Source organism: Rhinoderma darwinii, assembly GCF_050947455.1.
Source record: "Rhinoderma darwinii isolate aRhiDar2 chromosome 5 unlocalized genomic scaffold, aRhiDar2.hap1 SUPER_5_unloc_3, whole genome shotgun sequence".
In the NCBI taxonomy this organism is placed as follows: Eukaryota; Metazoa; Chordata; class Amphibia; order Anura; family Rhinodermatidae; genus Rhinoderma; species Rhinoderma darwinii.
In genome coordinates, this window is record NW_027461787.1 from 1,107,231 (window position 1) to 1,133,634 (window position 26,404).

At 48.3% G+C, this 26,404-nt stretch overlaps 1 protein-coding gene across 1 annotated transcript in view; it reads right to left on the bottom strand.

Moving 5' to 3' along the window:
- AGAP3 (ArfGAP with GTPase domain, ankyrin repeat and PH domain 3) overlaps nt 1-26,404 on the bottom strand; it is a 125,552-nt gene that overhangs the window by 52,653 nt on the left and 46,495 nt on the right. The window contains exon 3 of the mRNA XM_075847580.1: nt 22,829-22,921. Coding sequence (XP_075703695.1) covers nt 22,829-22,921 — 93 coding nt within the window. The remainder of the gene's footprint in view (nt 1-22,828; nt 22,922-26,404) is intronic.

Genomic DNA, 26,404 nt, shown 5'->3' on the forward strand with positions numbered 1-26,404 from the left:
AGGAGCAAAACACACAGGAACGACACAAGTACAACACACAGGAGCAAAACACAGAGGAACGACACAAGTACAACACACAGGAGCAAAACACAGAGGAACGACACACAGGAGCAAGACACAGAGGAACGAAACATGCACAACACACAGGAGCAAGACACAGAGGAACGAAACATGCACAACACACAGGAGCAAAACACAGAGGAACGACACATGCACAACACACAGGAGCAAGACACAGAGGAACGACACAAGTACAACACACAGGAGCAAGACACAGAGGAACGAAACATGCACAACACACAGGAGCAAAACACAGAGGAACGACACATGCACAACACACAGGAGCAAAACACAGAGGAACGACACAAGTATAACACACAGGAGCAAAACACAGAGGAACGACACAAGTACAACACACAGGAGCAAGACACAGAGGAACGACACAAGTACAACACACAGGAGCAAAACACAGAGGAACGACACACGCACAACACACAGGAGCAAAACACAGAGGAACGACACAAGTACAACACACAGGAGCAAAACACAGAGGAACGACACATGCACAACACACAGGAGCAAAACACACAGGAACGACACAAGTACAACACACAGGAGCAAAACACAGAGGAACGACACAAGTACAACACACAGGAGCAAACCACAGAGGAACGACACATGCACAACACACAGGAGCAAGACACAGAGGAACGAAACATGCACAACACACAGGAGCAAAACACAGAGGAACGACACAAGTACAACACACAGGAGCAAAACACAGAGGAACGACACAAGTACAACACACAGGAGCAAGACACAGAGGAACGACACAAGTACAACACACAGGAGCAAAACACAGAGGAACGACACATGCACAACACACAGGAGCAAAACACAGAGGAACGACACAAGTACAACACACAGGAGCAAGACACAGAGGAACGACACAAGTACAACACACAGGAGCAAGACACAGAGGAACGAAACATGCACAACACACAGGAGCAAAACACAGAGGAACGACACATGCACAACACACAGGAGCAAAACACAGAGGAACGACACAAGTATAACACACAGGAGCAAAACACAGAGGAACGACACAAGTACAACACACAGGAGCAAGACACAGAGGAACGACACAAGTACAACACACAGGAGCAAAACACAGAGGAACGACACACAGGAGCAAAACACACAGGAGCAAAACACAGAGGAACGACACAAGTACAACACACAGGAGCAAAACACAGAGGAACGACACAAGTACAACACACAGGAGCAAAACACAGAGGAACGACACAAGTACAACACACAGGAGCAAAACACAGAGGAACGACACATGCACAACACACAGGAGCAAAACACAGAGGAACGACACAAGTATAACACACAGGAGCAAAATACAGAGGAACGACACATGCACAACACACAAGAGCAAGACACAGAGGAACGACACAAGTACAACACACAGGAGCAAAACACAGAGGAACGACACATGCACAACACACAGGAGCAAAACACAGAGGAACGACACAAGTACAACACACAGGAGCAAAACACAGAGACGACACATGCACAACACACAAGAGCAAGACACAGAGGAACGACACAAGTACAACACACAGGAGCAAAACACAGAGGAACGACACAAGTAAAACACACAGGAGCAAAACACAGAGGAACGACACAAGTACAACACACAGGAGCAAGACACAGAGGAACGACACAAGTACAACACACAGGAGCAAAACACAGAGGAACGACACACAGGAGCAAAACACACAGGAGCAAAACACAGAGGAACGACACAAGTACAACACACAGGAGCAAAACACAGAGGAACGACACAAGTACAACACACAGGAGCAAAACACAGAGGAACGACACAAGTACAACACACAGGAGCAAAACACAGAGGAACGACACATGCACAACACACACGAGCAAAACACAGAGGAACGACACAAGTATAACACACAGGAGCAAAACACAGAGGAACGACACATGCACAACACACAAGAGCAAGACACAGAGGAACGACACAAGTACAACACACAGGAGCAAAACACAGAGGAACGACACATGCACAACACACAGGAGCAAAACACAGAGGAACGACACAAGTACAACACACAGGAGCAAAACACAGAGGAACGACACATGCACAACACACAAGAGCAAGACACAGAGGAACGACACAAGTACAACACACAGGAGCAAAACACAGAGGAACGACACAAGTAAAACACACAGGAGCAAAACACAGAGGAACGACACACGCACAACACACAAGAGCAAAACACAGAGGAACGACACAAGTATAACACACAGGAGCAAAACACAGAGGAACGACACAAGTACAACACACAGGAGCAAGACACAGAGGAACGACACAAGTACAACACACAGGAGCAAAACACAGAGGAACGACACATGCACAACACACAGGAGCAAAACACAGAGGAACGACACAAGTAAAACAAACAGGAGCAAAACACAGAGGAACGACACACGTACAACACACAGGAGCAAAACACAGAGGAACGACACAAGTAAAACACACAGGAGCAAAACACAGAGGAACGACACACGCACAACACACAAGAGCAAGACACAGAGGAACGACACAAGTACAACACACAGGAGCAAAACACAGAGGAACGACACAAGTATAACACACAGGAGCAAAACACAGAGGAACGACACAAGTATAACACACAGGAGCAAAACACAGAGGAACAACACACAGGAGCAAAACACAGAGGAACGACACACAGGAGCAAAACACAGAGGAACGACACACAGGAGCAAAACACAGAGGAACGACACACAGGAGCAAAACACAGAGGAACGACACACAGGAGCATAACACAGAGGAACAACACACAGGAGCAAAACACAGAGGAACGACACAAGTACAACACACAGGAGCAAAACACAGAGGAACGACACAAGTACAACACACAGGAGCAAAACACAGAGGAACGACACACAGGAACGACACACGTACAACACACAGGAACAAAACAGAGTAACAACACACAGAAGCAACACACAGGAGCAAAACACAGAGGAACGACACACGTACAACACACAGGAGCAAAACATATTGGAACGACACACGTACAACACTCAGGAGAAAAACACAAAGGAACGACACATGTGCAAAACACAGGAGCAAAACACAGAGGAACGACACACGTACAACACTCAGGAGAAAAACACAAAGGAACGACACAAGTACAACACACAGGAGCAAAACACAGAGGAACGACACATGCACAACACACAGGAGCAAAACACAGAGGAACGACACATGCACAACACACAAGAGCAAGACACAGAGGAACGACACAAGTACAACACACAGGAGCAAAACACAGAGGAACGACACAAGTAAAACACACAGGAGCAAAACACAGAGGAACGACACACGCACAACACACAAGAGCAAGACACAGAGGAACGACACAAGTACAACACACAGGAGCAAAACACAGAGGAACGACACAAGTAAAACACACAGGAGCAAAACACAGAGGAACGACACACGCACAACACACAAGAGCAAGACACAGAGGAACGACACAAGTACAACACACAGGAGCAAAACACAGAGGAACGACACATGCACAACACACAGAGGAACGACACAAGTAAAACAAACAGGAGCAAAACACAGAGGAACGACACAAGTACAACACACAGGAGCAAAACACAGAGGAACGACACATGCACAACACACAGGAGCAAAACACAGAGGAACGACACAAGTATAACACACAGGAGCAAAACACAGAGGAACGACACAAGTACAACACACAGGAGCAAAACACAGAGGAACGACACAAGTAAAACACACAGGAGCAAAACACAGAGGAACGACACAAGTACAACACACAGGAGCAAAACACAGAGGAACGACACAAGTATAACACACAGGAGCAAAACACAGAGGAACGACACAAGTACAACACACAGGAGCAAAACACAGAGGAACGACACAAGTACAACACACAGGAGCAAAACACAGAGGAACGACACACAGGAACGACACACGTACAACACACAGGAACAAAACAGAGTAACAACACACAGAAGCAACACACAGGAACGACACATGTACAACACACAGGAGCAAAACATATTGGAACGACACATGTGCAAAACACAGGAGCAAAACACAGAGGAACGACACACGTACAACACTCAGGAGAAAAACACAAAGGAACGACACACGTACAACACACAGGAGCAAAACACAGAGGAACGACACATGCACAACACACAGGAGCAAAACACAGAGGAACGACACAAGTACAACACACAGGAGCAAAACACAGAGGAACGACACATGCACAACACACAGGAGCAAAACACAGAGGAACGACACAAGTACAACACACAGGAGCAAAACACAGAGGAACGACACATGCACAACACACAGGAGCAAAACACAGAGGAACGACACATGCACAACACACAGGAGCAAAACACAGAGGAACGACACACAGGAGCAAAACACAGAGGAACGACACAAGTACAACACACAGGAGCAAAACACAGAGGAACGACACAAGTACAACAGACAGGAGCAAAACACAGAGGAACGACACAAGTATAACACACAGGAGCAAAACACAGAGGAACGACACAAGTACAACACACAGGAGCAAAACACAGAGGAACGACACATGCACAACACACAGAGGAACGACACATGCACAACACACAAGAGCAAGACACAGAGGAACGACACAAGTACAACACACAGGAGCAAAACACAGAGGAACGACACAAGTAAAACACACGGGCAAAACACAGAGGAACGACACATGCACAACACACAGGAGCAAAACACAGAGGAACGACACATGCACAACACACAGGAGCAAAACACAGAGGAACGACACAAGTACAACACACAGGAGCAAAACACAGAGGAACGACACAAGTACAACACACAGGAGCAAAACACAGAGGAACGACACATGCACAACACACAGAGGAACGACACATGCACAACACACAAGAGCAAGACACAGAGGAACGACACAAGTACAACACACAGGAGCAAAACACAGAGGAACGACACAAGTAAAACACACAGGAGCAAAACACAGAGGAACGACACAAGTACAACACACAGGAGCAAGACACAGAGGAACGACACATGCACAACACACAGGAGCAAAACACAGAGGAACGACACATGCACAACACACAGGAGCAAGACACAGAGGAACGACACATGCACAACACACAGGAGCAAAACACAGAGGAACGACACAAGCACAACACACAGGAGCAAAACACAGAGGAACGACACATGCACAACACACAGGAGCAAGACACAGAGGAACGACACATGCACAACACACAGGAGCAAAACACAGAGGAACGACACATGCACAACACACAGGAGCAAAACACAGAGGAACGACACAAGTACAACACACAGGAGCAAAACACAGAGGAACGACACAAGTAAAACACACAGGAGCAAAACACAGAGGAACGACACATGCACAACACACAGGAGCAAGACACAGAGGAACGACACATGCACAACACACAGGAGCAAAACACAGAGGAACGACACATGCACAACACACAGGAGCAAGACACAGAGGAACGACACATGCACAACACACAGGAGCAAAACACAGAGGAACGACACAAGTATAACACACAGGAGCAAAACACAGAGGAACGACACAAGTACAACACACAGGAGCAAAACACAGAGGAACGACACATGCACAACACACAGGAGCAAAACACAGAGGAACGACACAAGTAAAACACACAGGAGCAAAACACAGAGGAACGACACACAGGAGCAAAACACACAGGAACGAAACATGCACAACACACAGGAGCAAAACACAGAGGAACGACACACAGGTGCAAAACACAGAGGAACAACATGAACAACACACAGAAGCAACACACAGAGGAACGACATTTACAACACACAGGAGCAAAACACAGAGGAACGACACATGCACAACACAGGAGCAAAACACAGAGGAACGGCACACAGGAGCAAGACACAGAGGAACGACACATGCACAACACAGGAGCAAAACACAGAGGAACGGCACACGTACAACACACAGGAGCAAAACACAGAGGAACGACACACAGGAACGACACACGTACAACACACAGGAACAAAACAGAGTAACAACACACAGAAGCAACACACAGGAACGACACATGTACAACACACAGGAGCAAAACATATTGGAACGACACACGTACAACACTCAGTAGAAAAACACAAAGGAACGACACATGTGCAAAACACAGGAGCAAAACACATTGGAATGACACATGTACAACACTCCGGAGCAAAACACAGAGGAACGACACACGTACAACACACTGGAGCAAAACACAGAGGAACGACACAAGTACAACACACAGGAGCAAAACACAGAGGAACGACACAAGTACAACACACAGGAGCAAAACACAGAGGAACGACCCAAGTACAACACACAGGAGCAAAACACAGAGGAACGACACAAGTACAACACACAGGAGCAAAACACAGAGGAACGACACAAGTACAACACACAGGAGCAAAACACAGAGGAACGACACAAGTATAACACACAGGAGCAAAACACAGAGGAACGACACAAGTACAACACACAGGAACGACACAAGTACAACACACAGGAGCAAAACACAGAGGATCGACACAAGTATAACACACAGGAGCAAGACACAGAGGAACGACACAAGTATAACACACAGGAGCAAAACACAGAGGAACGACACAAGTACAACACACAGGAGCAAAACACAGAGGAACGACACAAGTACAACACACAGGAGCAAAACACAGAGGAACGACACAAGTACAACACACAGGAGCAAAACACAGAGGAACGACACAAGTACAACACACAGGAGCAAAACACAGAGGAACGACACAAGTTCAACACACAGGAGCAAAACACAAAGGAACGACACATGCACAACACACAGGAGCAAAACACAGAGGAACGACACAAGTATAACACACAGGAGCAAAACACAGAGGAACGACACATGCACAACACACAGGAGCAAAACACAGAGGAACGACACAAGTACAACACACAGGAGCAAAACACAGAGGAACGACACAAGTACAACACACAGGAGCAAAACACAGAGGAACGACACAAGTACAACACACAGGAGCAAAACACAGAGGAACGACACAAGTACAACACACAGGAGCAAGACACAGAGGAACGACACACAGGAGCAAAACACAGAGGAACGACACAAGTACAACACACAGGAGCAAAACACAGAGGAACGACACAAGTACAACACACAGGAGCAAAACACAGAGGAACGACACAAGTACAACACACAGGAGCAAGACACAGAGGAACGACACAAGTACAACACACAGGAGCAAAACACAGAGGAACGACATAAGTACAACACACAGGAGCAAAACACAGAGGAACGACACAAGTACAACACACAGGAGCAAAACACAGAGGAACGACACACGTACAACACACAGGAGCAAAACACAGAGGAACGACACACGTACAACACACAGGAGCAAAACACAGAGGAACGACACAAGTACAACACACAGGAGCAAAACACAGGAACAACACACGTAGAATACAGTCGTGGCCAAAAGTTTTGAGACCGACACAAATTCTGGTCCTCAGTTTTTATAGTCACAAGTTGCGTTACCTCTAGATTGTGATGACCATTGATCAGATGAATTGTAATTCATTTTAAAGTCGTTTCTTGCCATGAAAATCATCTCAATCACAATCCCCCATTTCCCCTGCATTTCAGCCCCGCCACAACATGTCCAGCTGACATTTCACGATCTTCTCATTAGCTCAGGAGAAAGTGTGAACGAGGACAAGGAAGCTGATATCACTCTGTCCTGCTGAGTAAATTATAAGAGTAGACTGGTGGCTCTTCAAAGGGGAATGGTACTTGAAATCATTGTCTTCTTCTGTTAACCATGATTACCTCCAACAAAACACATGCACTCATCATTGCTTTGCATCAAAAAGGCTTTATAGTTAAATAGGCTGTCACCAAATTATAAGGGCCCTACCTCCTACATAATGTGATCAGTGCTGTAATGTAGAGGACAGTGGTCCTAGTAATAAAGAGGCTGTCACCAAATTATAAGGGCCTTACCTCCTACATAATGTGATCAGTGCTGTAATGTAGAGGACAGTGGTCCTAGTAATAAAGAGGCTGTCACCAAATTATAAGGGCCCTACCTCCTACATAGTGTGGTCGGCGCTGTAATGTAGATAACAAAAGTGGCTTTTATTTTGAAAAACTATCATTTTTGGGCAAGTTATGAGCAATTTTAGCTTTATGCTAATGAGTTTCTTAATAGACAACTGGGCGTGTTTTTACTTTTTACCAACTGGGCGTTGTGAAGAGAAGTGTATGACGCTGACCAATCAGCGACCAATCCGTGTCATACTCATTGTTCCAGCGTGATTGTGCAGTGAAAGTAGCTGGGCTGGAACAATGAGAAGTGTATGACGCTGATTGGTCGCTGATTGGTCAGCGTCATACACTTCTCTTCACAACGCCCAGTTGGTAAAAAGTAAAAACACGCCCAGTTGTCTATTAAGAAACTCATCAGCATAAAGCTAAAATTGCTCATAACTTGCCCAAAAATTATCGGTTTTCATTACCGTTATCTACATTACCGCGCCAATCAGATTATGTAGGAGAGAGGGCACTTATTATCTGGTGACAGAGGGCACTTATTATCTGGTGACAGAGGGCACTTATTATCTGGTGACAGAGGGCACTTATTATCTGGTGACAGAGGGCACTTATTATCTGGTGACAGAGGGCACTTATTATCTGGTGACAGAGGGCACTCATTATCTGGTGACAGAGGGCACTCATCTGGTGACAGAGGGCACTCATCTGGTGACAGAGGGCACTCATCTGGTGACAGAGGGCACTCATCATCTGGTGACAGAGGGCACTCATCATCTGGTGACAGAGGGCACTCATCATCTGGTGACAGAGGGCACTCATCATCTGGTGACAGAGGGCACTCATCATCTGGTGACAGAGGGCACTCATCATCTGGTGACAGAGGGCACTCATCATCTGGTGACAGAGGGCACTCATCATCTGGTGACAGAGGGCACTCATCATCTGGTGACAGAGGGCACTCATCATCTGGTGACAGAGGGCACTCATCATCTGGTGACAGAGGGCACTCATCATCTGGTGACAGAGGGCACTCATCATCTGGTGACAGAGGGCACTCATCATCTGGTGACAGAGGGCACTTATCATCTGGTGACAGAGGGCACTTATCATCTGGTGACAGAGGGCACTTATCTGGTGACAGAAGGCACTTATCTGGTGACAGAAGGCACTTATCTGGTGACAGAGGGCACTTATCTGGTGACAGAGGGCACTTATTATCTGGTGACAGAGGGCACTTATTATCTGGTGACAGAGGGCACTTATTATCTGGTGACAGAGGGCACTTATTATCTGGTGACAGAGGGCACTTATTATCTGGTGACAGAGGGCACTTATTATCTGGTGACAGAGGGCACTTATTATCTGGTGACAGAGGGCACTTATTATCTGGTGACAGAGGGCACTTATTATCTGGTGACAGAGGGCACTTATTATCTGGTGACAGAGGGCACTTATTATCTGGTGACAGAGGGCACTTATTATCTGGTGACAGAGGGCACTTATTATCTGGTGACAGAGGGCACTTATTATCTGGTGACAGAGGGCACTTATTATCTGGTGACAGAGGGCACTTATTATCTGGTGACAGAGGGCACTTATTATCTGGTGACAGAGGGCACTTATTATCTGGTGACAGAGGGCACTTATTATCTGGTGACAGAGGGCACTTATTATCTGGTGACAGAGGGCACTTATTATCTGGTGACAGAGGGCACTTATTATCTGGTGACAGAGGGCACTTATTATCTGGTGACAGAGGGCACTTATTATCTGGTGACAGAGGGCACTTATTATCTGGTGACAGAGGGCACTTATTATCTGGTGACAGAGGGCACTTATTATCTGGTAGAGTGATTTTCTCTTATGAAGCCTCCTTCACACTGTCTGGGACATCTGGAAGAATGATTGTCTGAAGAAGAAAAGGTGAATGCTACCATGAGTCCTGTGTCCTGCCAACAGTAAAGCATTCTGAGACCATTCATGTGGGGGGTTAATTTTCATCCAAGGGCTGGGGCTCACTCACAATTATACCTAACACCACTTCCATTAATAAAGAATGGGATCTAAACATCCTCCAAGAGCGACTTCTCCCAACCATCCAGGAGCAACTTCTCCCAACCATCCAGGAGCAACTTCCCCCAAGCATCCAGGAGCAACTTCTCCCAACCATCCAGGAGCAACTTCCCCCAAGCATCCAGGAGCAACTTCCCCCAAGCATCCAGGAGCAACTTCTCCCAAGCATCCAGGAGCAACTTCTCCCAACCATCCAGGAGCAACTTCTCCCAACCATCCAGGAGCAACTTCCCCCAACCATCCAGGAGCAACTTCTCCCAAGCATCCAGGAGCAACTTCTCCCAAGCATCCAGGAGCAACTTCTCCCAACCATCCAGAAGCAACTTCTCCCAACCTTCCAGGAGCAACTTCCCCCAACCATCCAGGTGCAACTTCTCCCAACCATCCAGGAGCAACTTCCCCCAAGCATCCAGGAGCAACTTCTCCCAACCATCCAGGAGCAACTTCTCCCAACCATCCAGGAGCAACTTCCCCCAAGCATCCAGGAGCAACTTCTCCCAAGCATCCAGGAGCAACTTCTCCCAAGCATCCAGGAGCAACTTCTCCCAACCTTCCATGAGCAACTTCTCCCAACCATCCAGGAGCAACTTCTGCCAACCATCCAGGAGCAACTTCTCCCAAGCATCCAGGAGCAACTTCTCCCAAGCATCCAGGAGCAACTTTTCCCAAGCACCCAGGAGCAACTTTTCCCAAGCACCCAGGAGCAACTTTTCCCAAGCACCCAGGAGCAACTTTTCCCAAGCACCCAGGAGCAACTTTTCCCAAGCACCCAGGAGCAACTTTTCCCAAGCACCCAGGAGCAACTTTTCCCAAGCACCCAGGAGCAACTTTTCCCAAGCACCCAGGAGCAACTTTTCCCAAGCACCCAGGAGCAACTTTTCCCAAGCACCCAGGAGCAACTTCTCCCAATCATCCGGGAGCAACTTCTCCCAAACATCCAGGAGCAACTTCTCCCAAGCATCCAGGAGCAACTTCTCCCAAGCATCCAGGAGCAACTTCTCCCAAGCATCCAGGAGCAACTTCTCCCAATCATCCGGGAGCAACTTCTCCCAAACATCCGGGAGCAACTTCTCCCAAACATCCAGGAGCAACTTCCCCCAAGCATCCAGGAGCAACTTCTCCCAACCATCCAGGAGCAACTTCTCCCAATCATCCGGGAGCAACTTCTCCCAAACATCCAGGAGCAACTTCTCCCAACCATCCAGGAGTAACTTCTCCCAATCATCCGGGAGCAACTTCTCCCAAACATCCAGGAGCAACTTCTCCCAACCATCCAGGAGCAACTTCTCCCAAACATCCAGGAGCAACTTCCCCCAAGCATCCAGGAGCAACTTCTCCCAACCATCCAGGAGCAACTTCTCCCAATCATCCGGGAGCAACTTCTCCCAAACATCCAGGAGCAACATCTCCTAACCATCCAGGAGCAATTTGGTGATAAACAATGCTCTTTCCAGAATGATGGACCTTGTCACAAGGCAAAAGTGATGACTAAGGGGCCCGCTGTACAAAGCATTACAATTTTGGGTCCATGTCCAGGAAACTCACCTGATCTCAATCCCATTGAGAACTGGTGGTCAATCCTCAAAAAGTGGGAGGACAAACAAAAACACAGAAATTGTGATAAACTCCTCACACTGATTAGTAAGAACGGGTCATTAGTCAGGATTTGGCCCAGACACTGGTACCCAGCATGCCCAGGCGAACTGCAGAAATCTTGAAGAAGAAGGATCAACACTGGAAATACTTGAGTCTTTACATAAACTTGATGGATTAGTCAATAAAAGTATAAAACTTCTGGAACGTTTATAATTGCACTTCAGTTACCAGAGAAACATCCGACTAAAAGACCTAAAAACACTGAAGCTGCAAACTGGGAAAACCAAAATCGGTGTCAGGCTCAGAACTTTTGGCAAGGACTGTCCACGGGAGTGAAACACAGAGGAACGACACAAGTACAACACACAGGAGAAGAAAGTGATCAAGAACGTGAGTGTGAGTGACACCACCAGCCACAAGAACAGGAATATTGGTTGTACTGAACTGCCACCTAGTGTTCGAAAAAGGAAATGCACCCCCAGATTCTGATTCCTTTCCGTTTCAGCGAGGCATTGAACGTTCTCAAAGACGGTGGAAAGGATAGTGATACTGAAACTTGGGGTACAGGATAATGACACACGGACACTTGGGGAACAGGACCCTGACACTTGGGTACAGGACGCTGACACTCTGGGTACAGGACGCTGACACTCGGGGTACAGGACGCTGACACTCGGGGTACAGGACGCTGACACTATATTATTATCCCTTAGATTGGTCGTTATTATTTGAGCAGTGGGGGCCCCGCCCCCTGGATCCCGATGATCAGCATTGATTTCACAGCGGCTCTACTGTACGAGCAGCTGGTGTCCTCCAATCTTTTACTTCATGGCCACGTTCTCAGGGAGCGCAGACTCATCAGGTGACATGGAAATCCAACATCTTATAAATTCAACCAGAAAATCCAGAGAAGCTCCAGCGCTGAGTGGAGAAGCAGCAACATATACCGTGTCCGGGGTCCGGCAGAGAACATGGAAGAACAATCAGTGTTTTGTGTAGAGACGGTTAGGGTCAGATTTGGGGCGATGACACCTGTCCTGCTGGGCGTGCCGTCTGGATCCCCGATATAGGATGGAACATCACACCTGGTCATGGAGCCCTCACAATGTACGTCATATACAGAGGTTTTATACAGATGTAGCCATCTTTATCTTGTCTTTAAATGAATTAGTGTTGTGTGAGATCACTCGGCAGCAAGTGATCAGATGAAGATGGCTACATCTGTACGGTTATCCGTTTCTACAATGCATCCGGAAAGTCTTCAGACCCTTTCACTTCTTCACAATTTGTTATGTTGATTCTTGTGCTAAAATAAAATAAAAATCCAGTTTCCCCCTCGTTCTGCCCTCAATCCCCCATAATTACAAAGTGATAACAGAATTTTTGTTCTTTGATTATTTATTGAAAAGAAAAACCTGAAATCTGACATTTTATGTCTTCAGCCGCGTCACTCAGGATCCGGTGAAGCCCCTCTGGTGGTGGTAACGGCCTCCAGTCTTCTTGGGTTTGATGATCGGTTTACACGCCTGGATTTGGGGATTTTCTGACGTTCTTCCCTGCAGATCCTCTCAGCTCTGTCAGGTCGGATGGTGACGTCGGTGGAGGCCATTTTCAGGTCTCTCCAGAGATGTTGGATTGGGTTCAGGTCAGGGCTCTGGCCGGGCCACTCAAGGACATTCACTAAGTTGTCCCACCGCCTCTCCTGTATCGTCACTTCTCCATTCCTGCGTCGTCGCCCCGCCTCTCCTACGTCGCCCCGCCTCTCCTACGTCGCCCCGCCTCTCCTACGTCACCCCCCCTCTCCTGTGTCGCCATACCGGTGTTGTCTGCTTTGTGCTTAGGGTCGTTGCCTTGCTGGAGGGTGAACCTTCGGCCCAGTCTGAGGTTCAGAACACTCTGAATCAGGTTTTCATTAAGAATATCTCTGTACTTTGCTCCATTCATCTTTCCCTCAACCCTGACCAGTCTCCCTGTCCGATCCGCTGAATAACACCCCCACAGCATGACATTGCCACCACTACCACCACGCTTCACTGTAGGGATGGTATTGGGCAGGTGATGGGCAGTGACTGGTCTCCTCCAGACATGATGCTGCCCCCACCATGCTCCACTGTAGGGATGGTATTGGGCTGGTGACGGGCTGTGACTGGTCTCCTCCAGACATGATGCTGCCCCCACCATGCTCCACTGTAGGGATGGTATTGGGCTGGTGACGGGCTGTGACTGGTTTCCTCCAGACATGTTGCTGCCCCCACCACCATGCTTCACTGTAGGGATGGTATTGGGCTGGTGACGGGCTGTGACTGGTTTCCTCCAGACATGTTGCTGCCCCCACCACCATGCTTCACTGTAGGGATGATATTGGACAGGTGACGGGCAGTGACTGGTCTCCTCCAGACATGATACTGCCCCCACCACAATGCTCCACTGTAGGGATGATATTGGACAGGTGATGGGCAGTGACTGGTTTCCTCCAGACATGTTGCTGCCCCCACCACCACCACGCTTCACTGTAGGGATGATATTGGACAGGTGACGGGCAGTGACTTGTTTCCTCCAGAAATGATGTTGCCCCCACCATTCTCCACTGTAGGGATGGTATTGGGCAGTGACTGGTTTCCTCCAGACATGATGCCCCCACCACCATGCTTTACTGTAGGGATAGTATTGGGCAGGTGATGGGCAGTGACTGGTTTCCTCCAGACATGATGCTTAGAATTGAGGCCAATAAGTTCAATCTTGGTTTCCGCAGACCACAGAATCTTGTCTCTCACAGACTGAGACTCCTTTAGGTGATTTTTTTGTAATCTCCAGATGGCTTTTGTCATGGACACAGGGTATGTGGTCCCACTCGGCTGCTCCGCCATAGCGGAGAGGCAGCTGACCAGTCACAGTCTATACAAAAGTCTATAGTAGTTAGTAACACTTGGGTACCTGAACTAGTCCAGACAGTGGCTATGGCTTCAGCACGGATGGAGGTCGGTGCAGCAGGTAGCGCAAGGTCGTGGCGGGCAGTATCCAATGTGGCAGAAGAAACTGGACGTGGCAGAAGATGGCCACGGCAGAAGACACTGGACGTGGCAGAAGACACTGGACGTGGCAACAACAGCAGGTGCAGTAGACACGACTCTAACACTAGTAGGAACAGCACGGGATACAGGAACAGGTAACCGGGCACGGGTAACAACTGGAACGGGAAACACTAAGGGACCATCTGCAAGACAGACTTGGGATAACTAACAACGCTCAGGCAAGGATCAGAAGGGCTGGGGCCTTCTTATAGACCAGCAAATCATGTGGTTGGTAATGATGATTGTTTTACAGGTGCGCGCACTGGCCCTTTAAGAGCGTGTACCCTACGGGACACAGAAGGCCGGAGCGTAAGTGAGCGCAGGCGTCTCCTAGGAAGGAGATGGGGACCAGCGCTCATGTATCCATGGCTGCGGGCGTCGGGAGGTGAGTAAACCTGACGGCACGTGGCCATGGACACTACAGTATCCCCCCTCTTCTTGGGGCCAGAGCGAGAGAGGAATTTTTTAATGAGAGCAGGAGCACTGAGGTTCTCTTACGGCTCCCAGGCCCAAACCCTCTCCAGTCCACCAAATAGAAAGTCCTTCCTCCTACCCTTTTGCAGTCCAGGATCTCACTCACCTCGAATACATCAGAAGAACCGCTGGAGGCAACTGTGGAACTGGAAGTCTTGCTGTAGCGGTTCAGGACCACAGGTTTCAGGGACACATGAAAGGAGTTGGGGATTCTGAGGGCAGGAGGCAGCCGCAGCTTATAGGAGACAGGGTTTATTTGTTGCAGAATTTCAAATGGACCAAGTAACCTGGGAGAAAACTTGTATGAAGGAACCTTCAAACGAATGTTCAGAGAGGACAGCCAGACTTTGGTACCCGGACGATACTGCGACGGCTCTTTTCGCTTTGTATCTGCCTTTCGCTTCATGAGATCTACTGCCAGCAAAATAGAGGACCGGGTCTGTTGCCAGATTTGCAGAAAGTCCCCATATGCAGAGTCAGCAGCGGGTACCTGAGATGTAGTCGACACTGGAAGACTATGTGAAATGGAGGGGAAGTGGCGGACTCACTTGTGTGGTTGTTGTATGAGAACTCAGCCCATGGAAGAAGCTGTACCCAGTTATCATGCTGTGAAGAGATGAAGTGGCGGAGGTAATTTTCCATGATCTGGTTGATCCTCTCAACTTGCCCATTGGACTTGGGGTGATAGGCTGAGGAAAAGTCCAATCTCACATCCAGCAGTTTACAGAGGGCTCTCCAGAACGTAGAGGTAAACCCCCTGGTCGGACACAATGTGAAGAGGCAAGCCATGCAAGCGAAAGATGTTTTGAATGAAGAGACTCGCCAGTCGGGGAGCAGGAGGTAGGCCAGTCAGCAGGATAAAATGTGCCATCTTAGAGAACCGGTCCACCACCACCCAGATGGTGTTGCATCCTGCTGAGGGAGGAAGGTCCGTGACAAAGTCCATCGAAATGCGCTGCCAGGGGTATTGGGTACAGGCAGAGGTTGGAGCAGCCCGCCAGGCTTGGAGTGAGTCACTTTGTTAGAGGCACGCACCCTGCAAGAGACAAAGTCCAGAACATCTTTAGGTAGCGTGGGCCACCAGAAATGACGAGCAATCAGGTCTCGGGTTTTACGGACACCAGCGTGCCCAGCCAGTTTAGAACTGTGTCCCCAGCGGAGAATTCTTCTCCTATCCGCCAACCGAACAAAAGTCCTCCCCGGGGGGGATGTCTCTAATCTGCAGAGGATTAGCAATGACAATGCAGGACGGGTCTATGATAGTCTGAAGGGACTCCACCGTGTCTTCCATCTCAAACGATCTGGACAGGGCATCGGCCCTCGCATTCTTGTCAGCGGGACGGTAGTGGAGCACAAACTGGAAACGGGTGAAGAACAGCGACCACCTGTTGACGGGGATTCAGTCGTTGTGCAGACTGAAGGTAGGTAAGGTTCTTGTGGTCGGTGAAGATCAGGATGGGGTGAGCAGCGCCCTCTAGAAGAGGTCTCCACTCTTCCAGAGCCAATTTAATGGCCTGTAGCTCCCGATCTCCAATAGAGTAATTGCGCTCAGCAGAAGAAAAAAGTCTCCATAGAGCTCCTCTCAAACAGAAGTGCACCTGCACCAACAGAGGAAGCGTCCACTTCCAGTGAAAACAGCCGAGATACGTCAGGATGATGGAGGATCGAAGCTGAAGTGAAGGCTTTCTTGAGGCTAATGAATGCGGACTCTGCCTCTGGAGTCCATACTTTGGCAATCACACCCTTCTTGGTAAGGGTAGAGATGGGAGCTGTCAGAGATGAGAAGTTTGGAATAAACTGCCGGTAAAAATTGGCGAATGCCAGGAACCGTTGTATGGCCCATAGGTCTTGAGGACGTGGCCATTCCAGGACAGCTTTCACTTTCTCAGGATCCATCTTAAGACCTTGATCCGAGTTGATGTAGCCCAGGAAGGGCAGAGACCTCTTTTCAAAGACGCACTTCTCCAACTTGGCATATAAGCGATTCTCCCTTTGTCGCAGAAGAACCTGACGGACATGCCTTCGATGGGTCATCGGATCTGGGGAGCAAATCAAAATATCATTGAGATCTCGGAAAATATTGACAAATTCTTGAAATACTGCTAGTGCATCACTAGGTATTTGTAGTGCCCATCACGGGTGTTAAATTCCATCTTCGATTCGTCACCCCAGCGAATCCGGATTAGGTTATAAGCCCCCCGCAGTTCTAGCTTAGAATATTTTTTGGCTCCTCGTATGTGATCAAACAGCTCGGATATAAGTGGTATTTGTTCTCGACCGTGATCTGGTTGAAACCACGGTAGTCAATGCAGGGTCGAAGAGATCCATCTCTCTTCTTCGTATAAAACCCCTCTCCAAATTCTCCATGATATAGGCTGACATAGATAAAGTCTCTGGCAAGGAGAGAGGATATACCCGTCCACGGGGAAAGTCATAATTCCGATGTGGAGGCAACGTCTCAGCCTCTCGCTTGCAGAAGACATCCGCAAAACTAGTATACTGAGATGGTAGACCGGAGAGTGACTGAGGCAGAGGGGTCATAACAGGGCGGACTTGTGACAGGCAATGGCTATGGCATCTGGAACCCCACTGTAGAACCCCTTTGGAACTCCAGTCAAGAACCGGGGCATGCAGGCGAAGCCATGGCAGACCCAGCAGGATAGGATTGATAGACTTAGGTAGTACAAGGAAGGCGATCTGCTCCGAGTGAAGAGCTCTGACCCGTAGTGTCAACGGCTCCGTGATGAACACAATCAGATCGGGCAATGGCAGACCATTCACAGAGGCAACAGCCAGGGGTCTCTCCAGAAGAACTGTGGGTAGATGTAGACAATCCACTACATCCTGCTGCATGAAATTTGCAGCTGCTCCGGAGTCAAGATAGCCAGAGGAGGGATGTGACATCTCTCCGGAGATGACGGCCACAGGAATCGACAATTTGGGAGAGGTTTTAACGTTTGGAGACGTTCCACCTAGATTTGCCTCTCCAACCAACCCTAGGTACTGGAGTTTCCCGGTATCTGTGGGCATTGGCGCAGAAAATGACCCTTAAGGCCACAATACATACATAGTCCAGAGAAGCGCCTGCACTGCTTCTCCTGTTCAGACAACCAGACTCTGTCTACCTGCATGGGTTCTTCAGGTAGCGCACTAGAGGTAGGCAATAGTGGTCTCTCGACCGAGGGTGCTGGTCTGTGGACCCGGCTCTCCTGTCGAACCTCTTGAGTGTGTTCAGGATTCTCATATCAACCCGAGTGGCTAACAGGATGAGGGCATCCAAGGTAGAAGGAAGGTCACGGGCTGCCAATTCGTCCTTGATGTGAGAAGACAGTCCCTGCCAAAAGATCACCATCAGTGCCTCATTGTTCCATGCCAGCACGGCTGCCAGGGTACAGAAGGAGATGGCAGACTCCCCTACTGTGGAACCCTCTTGCTTGAGGGTCAACAGAGTAGATGTGGCAGAGGATGTTCGACCTGGTTCCTCGAACACGGCACAAAATGACTGTAGAAACAAGGCTAGGTCCGAGGATACAGGTCCTTGTTGCTCCAAGATTGGGTTCGCCCATGCGAGGGCCTTGCCAGCAAGAACGGAGATGATAAATGCTACCTTGGCCTCCTCTGAGGGGAAGAGATGAGCCCGTAGCCTAAAATAAACCGTGCATTGATTAAAAAATCCTCTACATGCTCCGAGATCACCGTCGTAGCGAGGCGGAAGAGGCAGAGAAACTGTGGATCCGGAAAAAACAGGAGGAGCAACGGGCAGTGGCACAGCAACAGCCTCAGGAGGAAGAACCGGAGGTGGAACAGTGAGTAGATCCAGACGGACCAAGATAGAATTCACAGCCTCAAGGAGTTGATCCTGACATGTGCGTAGGTCAGGCATCTTTGTCTGTATCATCTGGACTGCGGTCTTGGGCTGGCCAGCGGGTCCCATGGCCTGAGCGTACTGTCACGGTCACAGGGTATGTGGACCCACTAGGCCGCTCCGCCGTACCGTAGCCGCAGCTGACCAGGTCACAGTCTATACGAAAGTCTATAGTAGTTAGTAACACTTGGGTACCTGAAATAGTCCAGACAGTGGCTGTGGCTTCAGCACGGATGGAGGTCGGTGCAGCAGGTAGCGCCAGACGTGGTGGGCAGTATCCGATGTGGCAGAAGACACTGGACGTGCCAACGACAGCAGGTGCAATAGACACGACTCCGACACTAGTAGGCACAGGAACAAGAACAGCACGGGATACAGGAACAGGTAACGACTGGAACGGGAAACACTAAGGGACCATTTGCAAGACAGACTTGGGATAACTAACAACGCTCAGGCAAGGATCAGAAGGGCTGGGGCTTTCTTATAGACCAGGAAATCATGTGGTTGATAATGATGATTGTTTTACAGGTGCGCGCAGTGGCCCTTTAAGAGCGGGCATGAGCGTGCGCGCGCACCCTACGGGACACAGAAGGCCGGAGCGGAAGTGAGCGCTGGCGTCTCCTAGGAAGGAGATGGGGACCAGCGCTCACGGATCCATGGCTGCGGGCGTCGGGAGGTGAGTAAACCCAACGGTCCGCGGCCATGGACGCTAGAGCTTTCTTGTGTCTATTACTGAGGAGAGGCTTCTTTCTGGCCACGCTGCCATAAAGCCCAGATTGCTGGAGTGCTGCAGGGTTGGTCGACCTTCTTGAAGTTTCTCCCATCTGCACACCGGATCTTTGGAGCTCAGCCAGAGTGACCATTGGGTTCTTGGTCACCTCTCTTACCAAGGTCCTTCTCCCCCGATTACTTAGTTTGGTGGGGCGGCTCTAGGAAGGGTCCTGGTTGTTCCAAACTTCTTCCATGTAAGAATCATGGCGGCCTCTGTGCTCCTGGGAACTTTCAGTGCCGCAGACATTATCTTGTCCCCTTCTCCATATCTGTCCCTCCACACAATCCTGTCTCTGAGATCTACAGGCCGTTCTTTACTCCTCATGGATTGGTTTTTGCTCTGATATACATTGTCAGCTGTGAGACCTTATATAGACAGGGGCGTGTCTTTCCAAATCATGTCCAATCAGATGAATTTACCACAGGTGGACTCCAATCAAGGTGTAGAAACATTTCACAGATGATCTAGAGAAATGGGAGGTCCCCGAGCTAAATGTCAAGTGTCGTAACAAAGGGTTTGAATACTTATGTCCATGGCAAATTTGAGTATTTCATTTTCAATAAATTTGCAACATTTTTTTAAATTCTTGTCACTTTGTCATTATGGGGGATGGAGTGCAGAATGATGGGGGGAAACTGGATTTTTGTTTATTTTTAGCACAAGACCTCAACATAACAAAATGTGAAAAAGTGAAAGGGTGTGAAGAGTTTGTGAATGCATTGTAGGTGTAATATATTTATTATTATTACGGGCTGCGTTTATCAGTAGTATCCTCCACCACATCATGGCTGTTGTACATTAACACTAATATCGCGTTTCCAGCTTCTGCAAAACTACTACTCCCAGCATGCCCAAGCAGCCACGTGCAGGAGAGCCTCAGGTTGGAGACCACTGCCACATTATAAACTAGTCGGCCATTTTGGGCCCATTGTGTCGGGAGCAGTGGTTCTTAACGATATTCTCGGCTATTTGTTGCGGATTCTACGTTGGGTGAAATTGAAGAGTTTCTATCCCCTGGAACCGCCGATACATAGAGACAATTGCAGTGGAACGTCCGTCTGATCTGTTATTTGCTCTGATGTACGACCAGTCACGTTGCGGATTCTTTACACTGGAGCCGGTCCTGAGGTTTTTACACCTGGGCGCCTCGGACTTGTCCCTCCAGCACTGTTGGTTTTCCTCTTTTTAGTCACCTCATGGCTTTTACTTTACATAGAAATGAGCTGAATTTCCCCTCGGAGGCTCTTTATTTACTGCCACATAACGGACGTCTTACTGTGCAGATGTTGATACAAACATATTTATTCATGGTATATTCACAGCTCCATTCGATAATGAACATGAAATCATTTGTGGAGTGAGCATGCCCAGTGACTTCTGCTGGAAGAAATGGCTCTGCCCAAACATTCCTCTTACATACGCCTCATACAGCGCAACGGTTACAGGGAAGCAAAATTATCTCAGCAAGTCAAGAGAAATAACAGCAAGATGTACTGAAGGGAAGAGAAATGGAAGCCACAGTCAACAGATCATCCCCAACTCATCGGTACAAGGCTAGAAGCACGGTCAATATATGGTAGAGGCAGAAGAAGAGGAGTTCATGATGGTGAAGATGACCCCGCGGCCTCCGTAACATTCACAACTCCCACTCTCCGTAGGGGCAGCGTCACCTTCAATATCCAAATTATTTGGAAGTTCAAGGGGAAGGTGTCCACAAAATGTCATATAATGGTGCAGTCCAGAGCCGCAATCCCACAAAATACTCACTGTGGCTCTTACCATGGATCCTGCAGACCAACCCTACACCCTGAAGAATAATGACCCTGCCGCGGGGGAACTCCGCACCCTGCCGCGGGGGAACTCCGCACCCTGCCACAGGGGAACTCTGCACCCTGCATTATTTCAAGTCCTTGCCAGATGAGCTAGAAAATTCCACGCTCAATCTAATTATCGGCATGACATTGAGAGCAGCCGGATCTGATGTACAAAGCAGGAACTTTACTTCGGTTAAAAAAAGAAAAAAAAAAAAAAAGTTCTCAATAAACGGAAAATCTTCTGCAGCAATTGCAATGTTTATACAGTGATTCTCGCCACTGACGGGATTACACTGACGATGCCCTAGGAGTGTAAAATATCACAATGTGCCGTTAGTTTATAGACGACACGATCGGAACAGACACTTCTTAGAACACAGGAAAGAACTCAGTTCTGCTCCATCTGTATGTTAGGGTGAACCGCTGGTTTAATCAAGCGAATTGTTGTCCATAGCGACCCGTCCCAGGTGAACGGCGGGATCTCACTGCTCCGGGAGGGTTGGAGACCTTTTATTTTTTGGTTTCTATATTTGATGTTTTGGTTGCTGCAGAAGATTTTCTTGTACTGGATTGACTTCTCTGCGGTTGTAACATGGAGATAATCCCTGACCCGGGAGGAGATACGCCTGTACCATCATCCCTCGCCGCGTCCGGCCTCACCTCTACGATACACATTGACGGGATACGTTGCCCCTTCTCCCTCTCACACACATAGAGCATGAGCGATACTTACACAGAAAGCAGCGTGGAGATGTACAAAGCATTGAACAAGGAGCGACACACACAGCGAGTGCGAGGTGACACAGACGGGATTCCGGCTGGCGCCGCGGGATAGCAATGAGCAACCTGCCCTTTCTACTACAACCCCTACAACAAGCACACCAGTCGTCCACACAAGCTCTCTGCTCAGGGGGGGCCCCACCTGTTTGATAGGAATGGCTCTTCCACTGCCAACACTCTCAGATTTACATTCCGGGGCCCTCTTCTCTCTGTCCACCTCTGCGCCCCTCCGAGACTGGAAGAGAACAAGATAGAGGCGCACATTACAATGGTAAAGGAGGGAAAATAGCGCGCGCACAAACGCCATAAGTGCACAACAGGGCCAACATGCTCTACAGCGGCGTGACGGGGGAGGGGAACTACACACTAGATACACGGTGTAATCAGGAAAGTAATTCTGGGGGTGCTGCTCATAAATAACATTCAAGCATTGGTGAAGAGGACGACATCAGAATCACAGACCAGGAACAAAGCAAATACAAGGAAGAAAGCATCAGAGATAAAGGTGAAGCACTCACACAGGAGGATGTACAATAGGTTTACACACACACCCGGAGCAGAGGAGCACCCACCCACGCAGAACCTCCGTATACCCCCTCCCCCACCACCACCCCCTATCCTGAGCGGCAGCAGGAATCCTGCATGGAGACCGGCATGAAATGTCAACATGCATGAAGGGGACAACACAGCAAACAGCTCATTCCAACCAGTTTATTTATTACAGACGGTCACCAGAACAAAACGGAGAAATAAAAGAAGGAATCCGGTACAAAACAGCATTATAGACATAGGCGAGTCCGCAACGGATCTCTGTATGTACAGGTGGAATCCTGGGTCAAGAGCAAAGAAAGAAGTACAATAGTACATTTACAATCCAGAAGAGTGCTTCCCATGGAGGTACACAGCATAAGGATTACATTCAGACAGGAAAAAAACAGCAGCATGTCAATTAGACGGGGAAAGGGTGGATTGGGGGTTCCCATGAGGAACCCCACATCCAAATCTCCATGTCTTATCCAGAAAGAGGCAGGTCCGTGCAGGCTGCAGGGTGGAAAGCAGCTGTCCAACTGAGAAGATCCCCAGCACTCAGCGCCCCCTGCCCAGGCACGGAGGAGGAGGAGGAGAAGAAGGGGTGTCCCGTATATTTCCGTTCAGTCACTACCCCGCAACAGGGAGGAAGAATGGGTGTAAAGCTCCCACTCAGGGGCAGTTGGTAGAGTGAGCAGTCAGATACTTGCGGAGAACAGACACACGGCTCTGAGGAGGCGGCAGGGGAGCCAGCGGAAGCCTCTGAAACGTCCCAGTCTAGAAAAGGTGAAAGGTTCCAGTAGAGAAAAGGACCAAGTAAGGAGACTCTCACACTGTGAACTCTGATGTACGGAATGTAAAATGTACATGTTGGACAATCGACTAATGATGTCAAAATGAACGCACTAAAAATACCTTATACAAAGACAACACGTGTCATATATGAAGACAGAAGGCAATACTGGGGAGTGGGAGAGATAGAGAAGAACACAGAAAGTAGAAAATACAAGAAATAGTGGAAAGAGGGGAGATGGGGAAGAAGCCAGAGAGTAGAAGAGAAGACAAGAATACTGGAAAGAGGAGAGATGGAGAAGAAGCCAGAGAGTAGAAGAGAAGACAAGAAATACAGGAAAGAGGAGGGATGGAGAAGAAGCCAGAGAGTAGAAGAGAAGACAAAAATACGGGAAAAAGGAGAGATGGAGAAGGAGCCAGAGAGTAGAAGAGAAGACAAGAAATACTGGAAAGAGGAGGGATGGAGAAGAAGCCAGAGAGTAGAAGAGAAGACAAGAATACTGGAAAGAGGAGAGATGGAGAAGAAGCCAGAGAGTAGAAGAGAAGACGAGAAAACTGGAAAGAGGAGAGACGGAGAAGAAGCCAGAGAGTAGAAGAGAAGACGAGAAATAGTGTAAAGAGGAGAGAAGGAGAAGAAGCCAGAGAGTAGAAGAGAAGACAAGAAATAGTGGAAAGAGGAGAGAAGGAGAAGAAGCCAGAGAGTAGAAGAGAAGACAAGAAATAGTGGAAAGAGGAGAGAAGGAGAAGAAGCCAGAGAGTAGAAGAGAAGACAAGAATACTGGAAAGAGGAGAGATGGAGAAGAAGCCAGAAAGTAGAAGAGAAGACAAGAAATACTAGGAAGAGGAGAGATGGAGAAGAATCCAGAGAGTAGAAGAGAAGACAAGAATACTGGAAAGAGAGATGGAGAAGAAGCCAGAGAGTAGAAGAGAAGACAAGAATACTGGAAAGAGGAGAGATGGAGAAGAAGCCAGAGTAGAAGAGAAGACAAGAATACTGGAAAGAGGAGAGATGAAGAAGAAGCCAGAGAGTAGAAGAGAAGACAAGAATACTGGAAAGAGGAGAGATGGAGAAGAAGCCAGAGAGTAGAAGAGAAGACAATAAATACTAGGAAGAGGAGAGATGGAGAAGAAGCCAGAGAGTAGAAGAGAAGACAAGAAATACTGGAAAGAGGAGAGATGGAGAAGAAGCCAGAGAGTAGAAGAGAAGACAAGAATACTGGAAAGAGGAGAGATGGAGAAGAAGCCAGAGAGTAGAAGAGAAGACAAGAAATACTGGAAAGAGGAGGGATGGAGAAGAAGCCAGAGAGTAGAAGAGAAGACAAGAATACTGGAAAGAGAGATGGAGAAGAAGCCAGAGAGTAGAAGAGAAGACAAGAAATACTAGGAAGAGGAGAGATGGAGAAGAAGCCAGAGAGTAGAAGAGAAGACAAGAAATACTGGAAAGAGGAGAGATGGAGAAGAAGACAGAGAGTAGAAGAGAAGACAAGAAATAGTGGAAAGAGGAGAGAAGGAAAAGAAGCCAGAGAGTAGAAGAGAAGACAAGAAATACTGGAAAGAGGAGAGATGGAGAAGAAGCCAGAGAGTAGAAGAGAAGACAAGAAATACTGGAAAGAGGAGGGATGGAGAAGAAGCCAGAGAGTAGAGTAGAAGACAAAAATACCAGAAAGAGGAGAGATGGAGAAGAAGCCAGAGAGTAGAAGAGAAGACAAGAATACCGGAAAGAGGAGAGATGGAGAAGAAGCCAGAGAGTAGAAGAGAAGACAAGAATACTGGAAAGAGGAGAGATGGAGAAGCCAAAGAGTAGAAGAGAAGACAAAAATACCGGAAAGAGGAGAGATGGAGAAGAAGCCAGAGAGTAGAAGAGAAGACAAGAATACTGGAAAGAGGAGAGATGGAGAAGAAGCCAGAGAGTAGAAGAGAAGACAAGAATACTGGAAAGAGGAGAGATGGAGAAGAAGCCAGAGAGTAGAAGAGAAGACAAGAAATACTAGGAAGAGGAGAGATGGAGAAGAATCCAGAGAGTAGAAGAGAAGACAAGAATACTGGAAAGAGAGATGGAGAAGAAGCCAGAGAGTAGAAGAGAAGACAAGAATACTGGAAAGAGGAGAGATGGAGAAGAAGCCAGAGTAGAAGAGAAGACAAGAATACTGGAAAGAGGAGAGATGAAGAAGAAGCCAGAGAGTAGAAGAGAAGACAAGAATACTGGAAAGAGGAGAGATGGAGAAGAAGCCAGAGAGTAGAAGAGAAGACAAGAATACCGGAAAGAGGAGAGATGGAGAAGAAGCCAGAGAGTAGAAGAGAAGACAAGAATACTGGAAAGAGGAGAGATGGAGAAGAATCCAGAGAGTAGAAGAGAAGACAAGAATACTGGAAAGAGAGATGGAGAAGAAGCCAGAGA